General features: G+C 43.2%; 2 protein-coding genes across 2 annotated transcripts in view; both read left to right on the forward strand.

Annotated features, from left to right (window-relative positions):
* Window positions 1-714: 714 nt before the first annotated feature.
* meox2a (mesenchyme homeobox 2a) lies at window positions 715-10460 on the forward strand. The gene is made up of 3 exons (XM_041045244.1): window positions 715-1640; window positions 6162-6334; window positions 9483-10460. Exons 1-3 carry the CDS (start codon window positions 1088-1090, stop codon window positions 9699-9701), a joined length of 945 nt encoding a protein of 314 aa, XP_040901178.1. The 5' UTR covers window positions 715-1087; the 3' UTR covers window positions 9702-10460.
* Window positions 10461-12198: 1738 nt separating this feature from the next.
* agmo (alkylglycerol monooxygenase) overlaps window positions 12199-17243 on the forward strand; it is a 38065-nt gene continuing 33020 nt past the window's right edge. Inside the window, exons 1-3 of the mRNA XM_041043373.1 lie at window positions 12199-12613; window positions 15692-15822; window positions 16536-16687. Coding sequence (XP_040899307.1) covers window positions 12494-12613; window positions 15692-15822; window positions 16536-16687 — 403 coding nt within the window. The 5' untranslated portion in view covers window positions 12199-12493. The remainder of the gene's footprint in view (window positions 12614-15691; window positions 15823-16535; window positions 16688-17243) is intronic.

Consider the following 17243-nt stretch of genomic DNA (forward strand, 5'->3'; position numbering starts at 1 on the left):
AAATGAGAGTTTAAAGTTTGAAAGAAAAAGTAAATTAAATTAAAATTAGACTGTGGTTGACTTTAAAGAGCAGTAGGTAACTGACAAAATACTTTTTTTTGGACCGGATCCTTCTGCACCACAATAAATATGTTTTAGTTTCTTATTATTATTTTGGAATAAAACACATTATACATATATATTCTCTTTAAAATAGAAGAGAGACAGAAGTACAGTAATTAACTGGAGCTCTTAACATCACAGGATTTGTATGACACAAGCAGATAAACATGATGGGCAAAGGAAACCAGTGATTGGAGCAACAAGTATTCTCGCCTGCTGCCTCAAGACTAACTGTATTTAAAGGGGTCAAAGCTGACAAAGACAGGGTGACATGCTGCGTTAACCCCTGATGCCTCACCCCCGCTATCTCTCCACACTCCCTCACCTCCCCTCATACCCCTCTCTCCCCCCACCCCACCTCCCCCAGCCACACCCATGAACCATTAAGGCTGTTTTCTTGCAGGGGAAAAAAGATGGCCACCGGAGGTCAGATCCAAGTCCAAAATAAATTGCCTTCTTTCCTGAGGCTCAGCCATTTTAATAGTACAGATTTATTGTGCTGTGCTTTTTGGAGGGTGATCATATGTATGTGGTCAGTAGCGCGTATGCAGTCTGTGACCCAGCCTCCCTCTCACGTTACACCCTATTTATAACATCCCCTCCGCCGGCTCCCCTCGTTCTGCAGTTCCTAGGAACCTCCTTCTGCTCCCAGCCTCGAGCTCCAGTCCCCTGTTCCTCCTGACATCTGAGAGGCTCTGCTGCAGCTTATCCTGGGCTAACTGTTTATCCTGTACAGCCTGGCAACTGGCCGCACGCTCCGGATTACCACAGGACACCCATTTCAAAACACACTTTACTTTCTGCTCTGACTATTTGAGTATTTTTTTAACTGAAGGAAAAAGTTTTTTGGGGTTTGTCGAGGGAAAAGAGAGAAGCATCTTGGATATGTGCTTGTGATCTTTTTGTTTTTGGCTGATTTAGTAACTTTACCCTTTTTCACTTGCCCTTCTCACCTTTCCTGGAGGGCCGTGTGTGTTTGCACGCGATGGATCACACACTGTTCGGCTGTCTGCGGAGCCCCCACGCCCCGGCACAGGCCCTGCATCCTGCCTTCACCCAGTCTCCCCTGACTCTGCACGGACGCTCGGACCACGTCTCCTACCCTGACCTGGCCTCTTCGTCCTCCTCCTCCTCCACCTCCTCACCAGCACCCTGTATCATCTCCAGCTACCCGTCCGATGACGGCCTGTTTCCCGGGCAGCTCCACCACCACCCCCACCGCGGCCACCTGCCCTCCCAGCAGCATCATCACCCGCCTCAGCACCATGCATCTTGGCATATCCCACAGATGCCTTCACCTGGTGCCACCACACGACACAACCTTTGCCACCCGCACTCCCACTCATCCCACGACAGTGGGCCCACACCCCCAGACCTGGGCCACCCTGGTGGGCCCAGTATGTGTGCCAGCACCCCCAGTCTGGGCAGTGGCAGTACCCCTACAGGGGCCTCCTGTGTGCCTGCAGACTTTGGCAGACAGACTCTGTCACCTGCTGAGGCCGAGAAGAGGAACAGCAAGAGGAAAAGTGACAGTTCAGGTAAGACGAACTTCGATCAGAGTTTTTTTACTTCAGTTTTACTTCACTGGAACAATCATAATGGCAGAGATTTTATTCCTCTGACGTTTTTCTGCAAAACTTTATTAATAAATAAGCTTCTTTTGACACATGGCACAACCAGAGACTTAATGTAAAATTATTTTTGAAGCATTTGCAGCGTGTCTTTGTTGCACTTCCTCAGTTAGATAAACATTATGACATAAATATCAGCGTTATAAGAAATTCCAAGCAGAGCTCAAGAATAACACAAGCATCTGTGCTTGTCGTTCTAAATCCTTCAACACCACGTAACTGCAGAGATTTTCTGCAGCTCTGATAGAAAAACAAAAAACTGTCTGAAAAGCAGTTTGTAGGTGTTGGCTGACACGCAGAGAGGGTGTTGCAGCAGACAGAGTGAAGTGTGCAGCAAAGGCCACATCAGAACTGTGCGGGCACATCTGACTACTGGCATGTTTTGTTTAAAAATCACATCTGGTTTGTTGCGACACTCTTCAGAGGGCAGAAAATGAAGCACACAGTAAAGAATTAATGTCATGGATTGTAAAAGACTACACCGGCGCCTCGCGCCACACTAAACACCCCGACAGACGAGAAGCTTTTCAGGCTTTTTTCTGGTCTAAATCTTGCCGTTAAAATAAATCATGTCAGGTTTACTGAACTAAAATGAAAGACTGAATTATTCAGTGTGTCACATTTGACAAAATCAGTGCAAGATTCCAAAGGCACTGATTGCAGATGTCAGTGTCAAGTGTATGTATCCTGTGCAAATGCAAAATCACTTTCTCTTATTTAATTCAACATGAAAGAGCCGTGAATAAACAGGATACATTACAGCTCTTTTTCATGGATTATAAATAATTTCACTATGCCAAATAAATATTCCAGTACACTGCTCTAAAAACTACTTAAAAGACAAGTCAGAAAGATTTATATACAGTTTTACATTCACATATACAGTCAGCAGACATACTGTATGTTCTGTACAGTGCATCCACACTGTGACCTCCAAGGATCTTTTCTGTTGTTAGGAAATTTGTCATTCTGTAAAATTTGTGACTTTGCACCTTAATGCAGATAAACCATAAAAAATACGGCTTGGTTTAAGGCTTTATATTGTCCTTAAATACTTATACAGGGACAGACGTAGAATTATATAACCTGTATATTAATAATAATTTACCGTAATTCAACAATAGATAAAAACAACCACAACAGAGGTCCATTAAAAAAAAAACATCCCTCTTTTAGGACTGTACTCAAATAGGTAACACCTCCCTGACGACCTGCAGAACATTTCCAACCTGCAGTCACCGCAATAATCAATCACGTCCTGACAAACTGCCGGGGTCGGGTCGCAGGAGTTCTCGCAGGGAACGTGATATTAGTGAGAGTTCTTAGTTTTCCAGGGAAAGTGTGCTCGCCGGTCTCTCTGTCCATGTGAGGATTGCGGGGCCCTCAGCGCCGATCCTGCAGCCTTTTAAAGGCCTCTTTTTACGCACAGCGAATCACCTGCACCTCACCACTGACTGATATAACAGCCTGTGATTAGTTTTCACTCGGGATGCTGGTGGTCATCTCAGGGAGTCTTTATTCCCTTTGACAGGCCGGCTGGTGCTGCAGTTTGCAGAGCTCAAGTGTGCAAAGACATAACAGGACTAAATCTTGACTGAGTGTAATTGATAGACAGTGTAATGGCACTGGAAACATGTATTTGTAATAATTTAGCTTGAAGGCTTAATTTTCAGTTTTATAGTTCAGTTTGTGCTAAATGTCCTGCTGTCCACATGCAAAATGTCGTAATAACACATTTAATCCACAAATTCAACACACCACCTCCTATTTCCTTTCCTCCTTTGTCAAATCATTTGGAAACCGAGCCTCAGCCTCCAAATCCCACTTCCCCCGTAACAATAGTTACTGCATGCTCATTACATGTGCTGTGCATTCTCTCCACGCTAACACCAATCATGCTGATTATTGGGGCTAACCAGGCTGCTGACTCAATCAGCTGTCTAAATATCACACCGCTGCCAGTTGCATGAGATAGAGCCCTGATTAGGTTTCACCATCTGGACCAGAAACTTGAGCGAAACCCGAATTTAGATACAGAAATAATAACAAAACCCGAGAGCTCATTTCCATGCTGGGTTTACACCCTTTTGCTCACATATGAAGCATCTCGACTTTCTGCGTCTAATACTCAGTTGTGATTGTTTCCTAGAGGAAGGCCACAGGCTGGGCTAATGAGATGAGCCCCCTCTTTGGTATTTGGGGTGTCTGGTTTCTGGGGAACCTGTTCACTTTTTGTGGGCAAGCTGGAGAGTTTTAGCCCCGTAGAATGTCTGTTAGTGCACGTCGCTGAGTTTCTGGGTTATATTTGCTTAGACCAGCGCTGTCAAGGGAGTGGTCGTTCTTTAAAAAGTTACTAGATTTTCTGTGTGGAACAATAAAAGGTGCTTGAAGTCTTATTTTGTTGAGGCTGTGTTGTAAAAAGGAGGCGTGAGGTGCTGAAAGCCTCGTGCTGGCAGCAAAGTTTTCTTTGAATAAGTGTTTAGAAAAACACTGAAGATATGATGATGCATCTGACTGATGTGCGCCGCCGAGATATTATTTTACCTAAAGGGAAATTTTTTTAAAGATCACAACTTTTACAGTTTTCTATCACCAGAAAAACAAATTGCAAATCGACATTTTGGCAATCCGTTCTTACTTTTGAAAAGAGTAAGACATTATTTTTGAGAGGGTCCTTCCTGCACTGAGCTCAGTTCATTTGGGAACCCTAAACAATGTGCCCTGTCTGGGTGCATGTATTTTTCCTCATATTATTCCTCCTTTTTTGTGGAGAGATGAAAGTTACAGCGGAGACCTAATTGCTGTGGTGTAGTGGCTGTGTCATAAAAGCCCGCCGCTCGTTTTAACTTAAGGCCTGCTGGTCTGAAGCAGCTGGTTGTGTTATTCTTTTATTTCTCTTTACACAATGTCTGTGTTTACCAGAGAGAGAGAGAGAGCGGATAAATACGTCTGAAGGTCCGTTTCAATCAGCCACACGCTGTTTGGAGCGCTCGGTTTGAAATTACAGGGAGGGAGAGGCAAGGTCAAGGGGGGAGCCGGACACAGGCTGCGGGTCAAGCAATGATCTGTTTCATTTCATAAAATTCATGTGGGAATTCTTGCAGTTTATATATCTGTTTTGTTTGTCCTTGGCTCTAAAACTGTGCAAGTGCCCTACAAATATAACTTTTGTAGAGCAGTTTCAGTTTACCCTCATCTTCTCTTCAGCCTCTCAAGGGAGTTATTTTGCTCTGAAAAAACATGCACTTAATTAGAAGGAAGATCCACTTTCTGGCAGAAAAACAGGAGCAGCAGGGGTCCCGCTGGACAGAAGTCCTAGGTGAAGAGTTTCTCCTCTGACGTGGCTTCAGGCTTCACACTGTTTGTGAGCCTGGCTCCGACATGCAGGACTATTTACAGTTTGGCTTGACACAGGCCTGCTGGATTAACACACACTACAGAACAGGACCGCAGATGAATTTGCATGCAATCACTGCTGCCTTCAAGTGCAACGTGCAACTGAAGCGTGTCCAACAGGGAAACCACAGAGGCTGCTCACAATAGGAAAGTTTTGGAGAGTAAATTAACCGTACGTGTTTTCTTCGGAAAGTTTGTGGAAATACAAAAACAAAAAGTATTTTCCGGGGTGATGAGCTAAAGTGGAGATGACACATTCTGGGGATTTTTATTTTAATTTCTTTCTTCACATATCTATCTATCTATCTATCTATCTATCTATCTTGCAAGTCCACTCTGTGTATTTTCACACATATTCTTTACATGTTATTATTTTCATGAAAGGGCAATACATCATGAAATTTCCCCAGCATGCTTTCTGCTGTGGGTAACATTTTGTGTTATGCACCAAGTCTTTCAGGCATTTTCTTGCAATTTTTTATTAGAAGTTTTCATCTCATGAGCACAGGAATTATTGATTTACTTACATTCTGAAAACCGCAAAAAAAAAAGATGAATCTAACAATGAAAAGCTGAAAAAGGAAAGAAAAAAATATAGTGTTGCAAATAGTGGTGCTTTAGCAGATTTTCCCACCCAATGAGGAGTTTTTAAGTAAAAAAGAAAATATGTGTCCTGTGTCCTGAATAGCTGTTTTGTTGCACATTTAAAAAATAAGGCTGTAGAAGCAGATTCCTTCAGGACTAAGACAAATTAAATCCATTTGGCAGTGTAAAAGCCAGCTTATTGTAACAGCACAGCTGCCACAGTCAGGCACACATGTGTAGCCGCCCATGAGTCTTTCCAGCCACTTAAAGTGTTCATAAACAATGACTGAACAATAAAGTGTGATTGACAGCTCCCATTGTTTCTCTTACCTTGCCTCTTCCCCTGCTGACTTGCACCTGCCACATAACATTCGCTTTATTTTTTATTTTTGTTGCATATAAATCTGCTCTGAGTGGAGCTGAAACCTGTGTGGTGTTTGGTTTCAGAGTCCCAGGACGGGAATTACAAGTCAGACGTGAGCAGCAAGCCCAGGAAGGAGAGGACGGCGTTCACCAAGGAGCAGATCCGAGAGCTGGAGGCCGAGTTTGCCCACCACAACTACCTAACCAGACTAAGGCGCTACGAGATTGCCGTCAATCTCGACCTCACTGAAAGACAAGTACGTTCCTACCCACAGCTGCTTGCTTCCCCTTAGACATTGTTGAACCCCCCTATTAGCACATTAATGCCATGTTGTGAAAACAGAGGTGGCCTCAGGACAACGACGAGGTTTTTGGGCTCGCTACTGTGTTTTTGTAACTTCGGTGCGAGGGCTGTCGTGCTCCAGATGTGGCTGTGTGACGGGGCTATCATATTCCAGATGTTCCTGTCTATTCTTTCAGGCGGGCCACAGTCAAGACAGGGAGACGGGTTGAAGGAAGTGCTGTCTAGCAACTCACTTCCTCTCTCCCACCACCCCTGCAAGCACAAATTGGTCTCTGAGCGTGGGCCGGCTGCTGTAAAATGCAGGCACATGAAATAAATAACAGGAGACAAATGGTTGGGGGAAGGAAACGGTGTACAGCCTGTTGTTCTCTGACACCCGTTTGGAAGCTGTAAGTCACACTTAGTTGACACATTGCCAGTGATATTTTGAAGTGTGATGCAGTGGAGACTGAATGTAAAGAACAAACTGGAGTGAGAAACAAGCGTACGGTGGCTTTTTAGGTGATGCCTCAGATGCAAATCACAACTCTGTGCTCGTAACAATTTGTGCATCTCATAATAATGACTGCAAAACCAAGTGCACATAAAACTGCGAAATTTGTTGATGAACTTACATGAATCCTCTGATGGAGAATAATAACTCTAGTAGATCTTTCTCGCTGTCAACATTTCGATTTGTGTAACTGTTAACATCTGCAATAGCTCCATCCCATTTAGCATTCGGGCCTGTGTTTTTAATTGTGTGTGCTGCTTCAATGGCACAGCTTACGGGGACACCTAAATGGAACGGAGCCATCGTTAATGTTATTGCTTACACCTGCTTTTCCTGCAGTCCTTTATAAAAATGTCAGCCCGTGAGCAAGGTCTCCACAAGGAAAGTTTATTTGGATAGTGTGTTCTACTTAGTTTCATCAACAAGGAAAATTTAAAAAAAGGAAATAGTAAATGTAAATAGGAATTATATGAGTAACTGCAATGCAGTGCAAGATAAATAATCCCAACCTCAATTTAATAAAGGCAGTGAGGAGCCTTGGTTTAAGCGAACAGAGTTTACAGACCTTTAATGTTTTAAAAAAACACCAGAAATTGTTGTTCCATCACTGCTTTCCTTCAGTAAACGCATCACATTAGCATGTCTTCGCTGGCTGTCTGACTATAGATCCAGTTTGCTGTTGCTCAGTGAGCTGAAAACATCAGTAGTGTTATCAGGGATTGAGGTTCAGGTCCCAGTGGAGCCACCTATGATAAAAAAAAAAGCACAGGATACACTCATGGTTCTGTGTAAGAGGCGTCAGATGAAAATGTCGCTATGAAGAATCTCCCAGTGAATGAAATTGTCTGCAGGTGTGTTTTAAGAGGGCCTCTCAAAGTAAAGTGAGTAGTAAACCTGCTCAGGCACATTTCGGATCTTACTCATCAATCCCAAAGTAAATGGAAACTGTGACATGAAAAGTAATAAATATACCATATACTGTGCGAGTAACCCTCCGCTTTTGCTTAATATTACAAAGGTAAAAAAAAAAAAAAAAAAGCTTTGAAGGAATACTTCTAAATACCACCACATCAGGCAAAACGCCATTTGACTCCACGGGGCCACCAAGCACAGAGTTTGCCACCATAATTCCACCTCAGCCTTCTCCCAGACTGTTGCAATTAATCTTTTTGTGGCTCGGAGCTGCATTAAATGTGCATGAAATTTCTTCAGCTCATGCAGCATAAGTTGTGTGTGACCTCAGTTTTGTGTGGGGAAAATATACAGCAGGAGATAGTGAGGTAAATATTGGCATCACAGTCAGGTGGCCAGGATGCTTGATTTATGCTGCATGAGCTGTTTGGAGAAATCTGATGAATGTTTTATGTCTTTCTAGGCCGCGAAAACTGGAAGATTTTCAAAAATGGCAGAGGTGGAGCTACAGGGCCTAACTTGTTGTAGGTTTAGAGTTTAAATGAGCATAGGAGAGGAAAAAAAAAAGGCAGACTGTCATTTTTTTTAATTGAATTATCCAAAGTAAAAATATATTTCTGGACTGTGTAAATATCTAGATCAAAACCAGGCTAATTTTGGTCGAAAAGTGAGTGTTGTTTTAAACCTCTAAGTTACATACAACCCTTGTTTTAACAACACTTAAATGACTAAGTTTCTGTGTGAAGTTGTAATTACACACTGAAACACAGTCACTGAAATGCTGCTAAAACAACTGGCGTGGCTAACCTCGACATCACCTCTGAACCAAATTTAGCCCAGTTTTAAGCTAGCTGTGCAGCTGTGAATCAGCTCCAGCTCAGTGCATGCTGTGGTGCTTTAACCATGTATTTCATTATCAGTAGACTGTGCATTGGTATTTTAAATGAGCCATTTGGAAACATTGGATCAGCTGCTCCGCTGAGTTATCAAAGTTTAAATCAGACATAGAGGTCAGGGGTATTTGGTGTGATGTGTTGTGATTTAACTGTGGGTGTCAGAGAGTGTGTGTGTGTACACCTACGCCTCGAGGGTCACATGTTTGGTTTGACATTAGAGCCTGGCATAAATAAGCGATCCTGTGTTAGAGTCTTCTCCCCTCTCCTGCTCTCAGAAAAGGCCCAGAGGCCTGTAAGGAATCCGAGGTGATACTCAGCGTGGCGTACGCCCCTGACGTGTAAGACAAACGTTTGTGCTGTCAACTAACTTCCTGACCATGTGACCGCTCGGTCCCCTCTCATGACACTCCCCAAAAATAAACCCACCCCACCCTGCGTGACAGGGGTGAGCTCGGCCTCCCCCCGCTTCTCCCCCTCCCCTCAGGCGCATGTGTCGACACTCAGGGAGCCTCTGCTGCTAGTTGACGTGCAAACCGTTTTAAGCAACAGCTTAATCATCAATCTGAGAGACGTAAATACGGTTGAGGCTGTTGAGTCAGGGAAAAACAGGTAGAAGCCAAGTGGCAGATGGAATAGTACAAGCACGCATAATTGCTGCTGCAGAAACAGCTGCCAAACTTTTAGAGAAAGTTGCTGTCAAGCAGTAAAGCTTCCTAATTGCTTCTTGATTATTTTTGTGACTGCTTGCTCTCTCCTCAAGAGCAATGAATGTGCCATGTTCTGTCTACTTGACCCCGTAGGTGAAGGTGTGGTTCCAGAACAGGAGGATGAAGTGGAAAAGAGTGAAGGGCGGCCAGCAGGGGGCAGCAGCTCGAGAGAAAGAACTGGTGAACGTGAAAAAGGGGACTTTGCTGCCTTCAGAGTTCTCTGGCATTGCAGCGCTCCACCACTCGACGGACTCCTTAGCCAATGAGGACAGTCACGACAGCGACCAGAGCTCCGAGCACGCTCACTTATGATGCACACACACACACACCCGTCCCCACCCACCCCACCCCCCCGAGTACAGGCCCTGCCTCTGCCTCAGGACTGTCCTTAGAAGGACTGCTGTTTGCTGATTCGCCATCGTCATACAACGATGCTAAATAAGTGTACAAATGTACAGAGGAACGACGTGTGTTAGAGAATACAGTCATCATGCAGGCAAAATGTATATTTCAAGAACTGAGCACATAAAGGAAGATGGTGAAATATTACAAAATGCCATTGGTTAAAATTTTCCTTTATAAAGGCCAAAAAAAAAAAAAAAAAGAATATTGAAATGTGATGTTTTGGCTGCAGAAATTCACAGAATATTACAGGACATTTTGGAAATCATATTTAGTCAAACTGTTGTAAACATTCCATGTTGTGTGCCTTGAGAGAAGCAGGCTACGGCTTTGATTTGCACTGTTGAACATACAGTCTGCACCTCGATCAGTTTCTACTGTACAAAATGTAAATTACGATGTAATTGAGTTATTGATCAAATCAAGTGCCAGGAGATCAAATTTGCCTAGCTAATATAAATGATCTGTAAATAATTCTCAGTATTGTCTTTCCTTAACAGTAATTTTATACCCACACTATCCAGCTCACGCAGTAATAAACACTGACAGTTCTTTAGTCAACACTTTTCTGCCTGGTGATGACGTTTTGTAAACGAACCTGAAACCTGAAATAAGCATTTTATGAAACCTTTTCGGGAAAGAGTTGCAAACTGAATAAAATTTAACCAGATTTCATGTCTTTCTCTCTAAGCATCCATCCATCCATCCATCCATATGAATCCGGGCTGATGTATTTGTGTTTCATGAAGTGAAGCTGAAATGAATTAAACATTGCAGAGAGTGTAGAAAGCTGCTGATGGGGGTGCATGCTAAATTCACCTTTGCCTCGGGGTAGGGTCAGGATTCCTGCCAAGGCTCAGAGAGAGAGAGAACCCGCAAAGGATCGTGTTCTGTTACAAAATCCAGTTGAAAATAATTTCATGGCTTGATCTCATCTTTCACCACATTGTGATGGTGCATTCTAATTTGTTCAGGAGGCACCTCACACGCCACGTGAGGTTTGCCCTTTTTTCTTCTTTCCCCAAATCAATCCATGGGAAGAACTGGGATCCTCTTTTTTAAACATTGCAGCTGTAATTCAGTGCACAGTGTGCACGTGTATGGTGAGCACTCACGATATGTGTGTAGCACAATTATAAAGTTATGCATGTATGGCAGTTATGGTCTTCAGTTCACCTGCAGCAACCCACTGATGTCTGACTCCTGATTCTTGACCAGGCCTTATATCTACTCTATATCTATCTATATCTACTCTATCTGCTTAGGCTAATCTACAATGGCTGGCCCCAGTGGCTTGATAGACACTGTAATGTCATGGCCTGCTCTGTGGTCCAGCTGCTATTCATGTTTATCTGGTTCCACTAGCCATACAAGTAACTATCGGCCCCGCTGGCATGTGAAACGTTCAATGCATGACATCAATGCACCTGTTTCATCTAAAAGTTTACCATATGAAGTTACGTGTGAAAGAACGGTGGCTGCCCCATCACTAACGCTGATGTGGTGACAGTGGTGTCCAGTTGTGAGACGGTTAAACAGTACGTTCACAATGTCAAACACAAATGTCTTTACATGCACTCATACACTTAACACACACACAACCTCTGCAAACTAAGGGCTGCTTTAATACTAAAAAAGTGGCTCATACGATGTGTTTATATCTGATCTGAACAGCTACACTCAAAGCTATTTGACCAGCTCATTGGCGGCGAATACAACCTTGTGTCACGACCTTTGGTCATTACTGTATCTCAAGAGTTAAAAAGTGTTGTCAGCCTGTACCAAACTTTTTTTTTTCCCCTATATTGTTATTCACTTTCCTTCTCCCTTCAGTTACTTTTCCATCTGGTCTGACAATCCTGATCTGATAATATGGTTTTCTTCGAATAGTGAAACTCTTCTTCGATCTGAGTACCAGGACTGTGGCTTCCATTGAGGACGTGGAGTTCATGCACTCTGCACATTTTCTGGGAATCTGGAGTTTTTAGCAACCTGGGGGGGAGTTTACATACACCAACTAAAAACTACCACTTCGTGGATATTTTACAAACTAATTTCAGTAATTGTTTTTTTCAGACTGATATTTAAAGCAAAAGTAACAATATTTGTTGTAATTACATAAACAAGAGTCATTGGCCATTTAACTTGTTTACATCTGGTTAAAAAAAATCTAATACCTGGCTACAGCCCTGTTGAGTTTTAATACTTTTGACGCTCAAGCACGTTTTACACTCAAATCAAAATTTTGACCACGATTAAGTGTTTAACTCAACTCTGGCTGCCAAAGAAACTCTGCACTCTTCAGTACTGACAAACTTACAGTGCGTTACATAACCACAAACTCTCGCGAGATAAAGCCACGCGGGATGCGGCACCTAGATGTGTCCTGATCAAAGGTAAACTCGCCTCCTATAAACGAAGCGGGATCAGTGGGTGAATGGTCGCAGGGAGTGCGTCCTGCAGCCGCTTTAAAGTGACCCGGACTCGGTTTCCTGTATGTGAGAAGTTTGCTCTTAAACTGGCTCGTTCTCTGTTTCGCAACTGACCTACTTAAGTTGAGACAGAGAAAAACAAGGCAGTTAAACAGTGAATAGGGGAGACAAGTCCTTAGGAACGTCCCCCCGCCGTGTGAGCCCGCAGTATAATACCTGCACAGGTAACCGAGACTCACCTGGTGCACTGCGGGGAGCAAGGTGCGATCAATGGCAGAAGCTGTGCAGCCCGGTTCGGTGTCGGCGGGGTTCCGGGCCATGTTTTTAATGCTCACACCGAATGAATCATCTTTTCAGAGAGTGGAAGATGTTCCTCAGTATGTGCAGCAGGTGGGTATTTCCTCCTTCTCCTCTCGCTTCTAATGAATGTGATGATTTTGTTCTGCCAGTGTAAAACGAAACTTCTCTCTCCGTGTCTCTGTGAACCTGTAGATGGTTGTTTAAAAGCTATAGACTATAGGTTTTGGTTTGTGGTCTGTGACAGAGGGACACTGAGTTAATCATTCAGTAGATCCACTAAAATGAGAAAAGTGTTTTTAAAAGCACATTTGTGTTTTTTCAGTTATAATAACTTGTGTGGTTCAGGCTTCTCACATGTGCATGTTCGTTGCTTTTCTTTGTCAGTGACAGAAACACAGTGAATATCTTTGGGTTTTGAGCTGTTTGCATAAATTATTACAGTGAAATGAATATCAAGACACTTAAATCTCATTCTGGAAATTTATAGATCAAACCATTACTCACTTAATTGAAAAATAATGAGCAGATTCATTAATAATGAAAATAATAGTTCATGGCATTCAACCAATCCCAACCCTGCTTATAAGTGAAAACACAGTTATGCTGCTGCATTGTAGGACGCATCTTATACTGTGACTAAAGTCGTGAAAGAAATGGATTTAAGTGCAGCTCTTCAGTGAGTCCACTTAAAAAAAAAAAAAGTCAGGGGTTTTCTCCTGCTTCTTACTGTCAGTTTACGGTGTCTCGTTTGCTTTTTACTGTGGCGAATGTCTGGTGCAGGTTTAACAGCACATGTTGGTTATGAGGTTTTATGGGGTACATCAGGGGAGGAGAACAATTAGCCCCACAGCAGGAGTCCTTATAATCCACTACCAAACATGATTAAACAAATTTGTTATTGCTGTGGGGCTTGATGGTGATAAAAGTTTGCATGGGTGTGTGTGACTCAGCACTGTTTACAGTTTGTGATGTGCCATTAATTATACTGCACAACTGCTGCTCTCTGATCCCAGCAGGCCAAATTAATTAGAAAAATCAAAACACAATCTTCTGATTTTGAAGTTGTTTGGAATTACGGGTTTGCGGGTTGAAGCCAGGTCTCTCAGCTATTCTGTGATTTGAATGCAAACACAATATTTCTCAGACAGCAGTGATAAAAGTGTATTGTCAGCCGACATGTTTCCAGCCAACATCAGTCATCCGCAACCTTATAAAAAGGCTGTTGGGGAAAATGCAGACATCTGGTCCGCAAATGTCATGTTCCATGTAAGGTTGAATTCAGAAGAAAATAAAATAAGATTATTAGATGCCACAACAAACAGTCCACACAAGCTCAAGTATGCTGCAGTATAAAATAGGCTTTCCTTAGTGGGAGTTTTAGTTCATTTGTTAAAAGATAAAAACACAAGGACACAAGACATTTTCATTGCATGCAAGATCAAAAAGGGGCAGAGAAAAAAACATTTATATTAAAGGAAAAGAAAAAAGGGAGACGGTGATGGAAAAGGTCAGAAGGAAAAAAACAACAACAACAAAGACAGGCTTTTTTATCGTTCTCGTTTTGTTTTGTTTTTTTGGGGTTTTTTTTTTTTTGCACAACATGAGAACGAGACTGCCCTGCTAAATAATTTTGTCCCGAGCTGTCAAGAACGCAGAGCCGCAGAGGTAAAACTATCTGCTAGACAGGAGAGGAAAAAAGGAGGGAAGGTTTTAGGCCGGCGTCCAGAAAGATAATCTCTCTCTCAGCGGGTTTGGAGGAGGTCTGCCGGCTCTGCGAGCCCATTTGTTAGCTGCAGCTCTGCAGTCTGCTGCCAGATGTTGGAGCTTTGCGTGTGATCGCATGTCCCTGTTGGTGCTCTCGCCTCTGCTTGTGCGCACACATTCACACACTCACGTCACACACCTGCATGCGAAAGTGGAAGCCTCCACATGTGGATATGCACACACGTGCATGCACAGTCACTCTCACTTCCATTCACACACACACACACACACTTCCTCCCTCCCCACCTGCAGATGTGCTCCTCTGCGGTCCCGTCACGCCCTCGCTCTTGGCGGGGCCATGTGTCCCAGTTACGACTGCAGTGACTTGGTCAATGAGCGCCTTCGAGCTAAAGCTAACCAGCAGGGCTGACACGCTGCTGAAGTCGCCGTGGTGACCTGCTTGCTAACCCTGTCCCTCACTAATTTGTTCCATGTTTGACAGACCCATTAAGAGGTTATTACATGTTTCCAGCACAGTTAGGAATAGAGGCCTGTCACTGACAGTTTAGTTAGCAGTAACCATTTGTTTTGTCATAACTAGTTACAAAAGATCATCCATTCTTTGCAGCTTTTGGGAAGTAGAATTTTGTCGTTTTAATTTTTGGTCATTAGCCGCATTGGAACAGTGCCAAGCCCACACTGGACATGCAGCATACTTTAAACTATCAGTACAAAATATGAGGAGCTAGAAACATAAAGTCGAAGGCAGAAGCTCGTGTACATAAAAACATATAGAGAGAAGTTAGCTACAGCTGAAGGTATATTCCAGTCACAAGATTCTAATTCTGTTGCGTTCACATTTACAGGATTACATTTCAGATCTGGGTCAAAGTTGGATGAATTCAGCAAGTTTGTCACATCGTTCTGCTCAATCACAAATGACAACATGCTCTGAACGTAGCATGATTGATTGTCTGACTGTACTTTATCAGTTTATATGTTTCATAACATGACATCTGTGACTCTTTGTTTTGTTTTGCTTGGCTTCCACTCGACATTGCTATAAATGAAAATGTGTGTTTTGTTAGTCCTGATGTTTAACTCAACCAGTGAGATCATTTCTACCTCCAGCGCAGCTCTGCTTAGACAAATGTTTGTGATCTCCAATCTGCCAATACACTGTGGCTTTAGACCCGCTGCTCCGGCCTCGCACAGTGAAACAAACATCACGGATCAGAAGACATGAAAGTCCTGCAAGCTTTTAGCTCATCCGCCAAAACAAATACTCAGGCTCAATACAACTGGTAAAAGCAACATTGGACTTGAAACTGTCTTGTTTTCACAGTTTGTAATAGTGCTGAATCATGATTCCCAGTGTCTGTGTGTGTGTGTGTGTGTGTGTGTGTGTGTGTGTGTGTGTGTGTGTGTGTGTGTGTGTGTGTGTGTGTGTGTGTGTGTGTGCAGGCCACTCCTTTCTTTGTAGGGCTGATACTTCTGGAGCTATTGGTGGGCGTACTGAAGACAGGAGCCCCAGTGATCACCATCAGTGATGGACTCACCTCCATATCTGCTGGAATGATCTCCAGACTCCCACTGTGAGTGTTTAGGAAGGTCACACTGTGTTATATAATAGGACCGGTGGTGGTTGCCTGTAGTACTAGAATAAGTAATGCGCTACATGATTTGACTTTTATCTTTTTTGCCATTATCATAGCTGTTTTTTTTTTTTTTTGTGTGTTTTGGATGAAAAATCCAGCACTTGTGTGATTCAGGTAGATCTGTAAAGTTTTAAATGGAGCGTAGGCCAAGCTTAGCGTGGAGAAATCACAAACTGTCTCATTTCCTTCTTCAAAGCCAAGTGTGTAATTTATTCTGGGGATAATCAGATTTTTGTCGCTTCTGTTACTCAGGGTAATGGTTTTGTCCTGAAAACTGTTTAAAAGAAGGCAAAAATATCTGTGCTGCATTAGCTATGGGACGGCCATGCTCCCACATTGTTATGTATTCTGTCTTGAAATGTGACTTCCACAGACAGAGCCCTTGAAATGGAAAACAGCTATAGAGCTGAAAGAGAGAGACAAGGCAGCTCGCCAGTGTGGTCTCATAACTATGTTTGAGATTCAGTGATGGCTGGAGAGTTGAATTTTGATGTTTGATCATAAAGTTTATTCTGTTTATAAAGTAAAAGCTTCGCGATGTTTGCATTATGCTCTCGTCTTTGTCTTATCTTTATCTGCGGCTGTAACATTAACTGCCTATTGAAGAGGCTGTGAAGTGACATAGAGCTCTAACTGCCCCCCCCCCCCAGGTTGTTGATGAGAGGCTGTGAGCTGAGTGCGTACATGTATGTGTGGGACCGATACCACTTGGTGGAGCTGCCCTGGGACTCTGCCTGGACCTGGTGGTTCACCTTCCTGGGGGTGGACTTCTGCTACTACTGGGTCCACCGCTTCGCTCACGGTACCGACACGAGACACTCACACTGACAAAGCACACAGACAAAGATAAGGATCGCATATTATTCTGGTTTGAGACTGCCGTGTGGTTTCTGCACTGTGGATTAATTAGAAAAAGTTTTTTTTATGCATAAAAGCAAAACGCAGTGTTCTGAAGAGAAATTGCTAAAATCATCCTCCCCCCAAAAGCCGCCAGTGAAGGGACTCTCACCTCTCTGTAGGCTTAAAAGGTGGATGTGACAGCTTTGAAGTTGGCTCCCTCATGGAGCATGGCGGCTGTGGTGAGCCCAGATTCACGGTGGTTACTATGGATTTGAATAGTGACCACTTTTCCTGGTGGAAAAAGAATCAAAATGTCAGTAAAAACTTTCCAAACCAGTCCTACAGCATAATCCTCTTCTCCACTGACCAAAACATACGCTCAGTGTGCTTCACGCCACGTTATATTTACTTCAGAATATGGTCAAATAAGAAGCTGCACTCCTGAAGTTTTTACACATTTAAACTAGAACAGTGATGGAGCAGCATCTCATGCTGTGTTTGTCAGTCTAAAGTGTATT

Source organism: Toxotes jaculatrix, chromosome 8 (genome assembly GCF_017976425.1).
Source record: "Toxotes jaculatrix isolate fToxJac2 chromosome 8, fToxJac2.pri, whole genome shotgun sequence".
In the NCBI taxonomy this organism is placed as follows: Eukaryota; Metazoa; Chordata; class Actinopteri; family Toxotidae; genus Toxotes; species Toxotes jaculatrix.

Bases quoted from the DNA above. Each gene is read 5' to 3' on its own strand.
- meox2a (XM_041045244.1), top strand. From the start codon at position 1,088: ATGGATCACACACTGTTCGGCTGTCTGCGGAGCCCCCACGCCCCGGCA. The intron at 1,641-6,161 runs GTAAGACGAACT...GTTTGGTTTCAG, and splicing joins GAGGAAAAGTGACAGTTCAG to AGTCCCAGGACGGGAATTAC. The intron at 6,335-9,482 runs GTACGTTCCTAC...TTGACCCCGTAG, and splicing joins TCGACCTCACTGAAAGACAA to GTGAAGGTGTGGTTCCAGAA.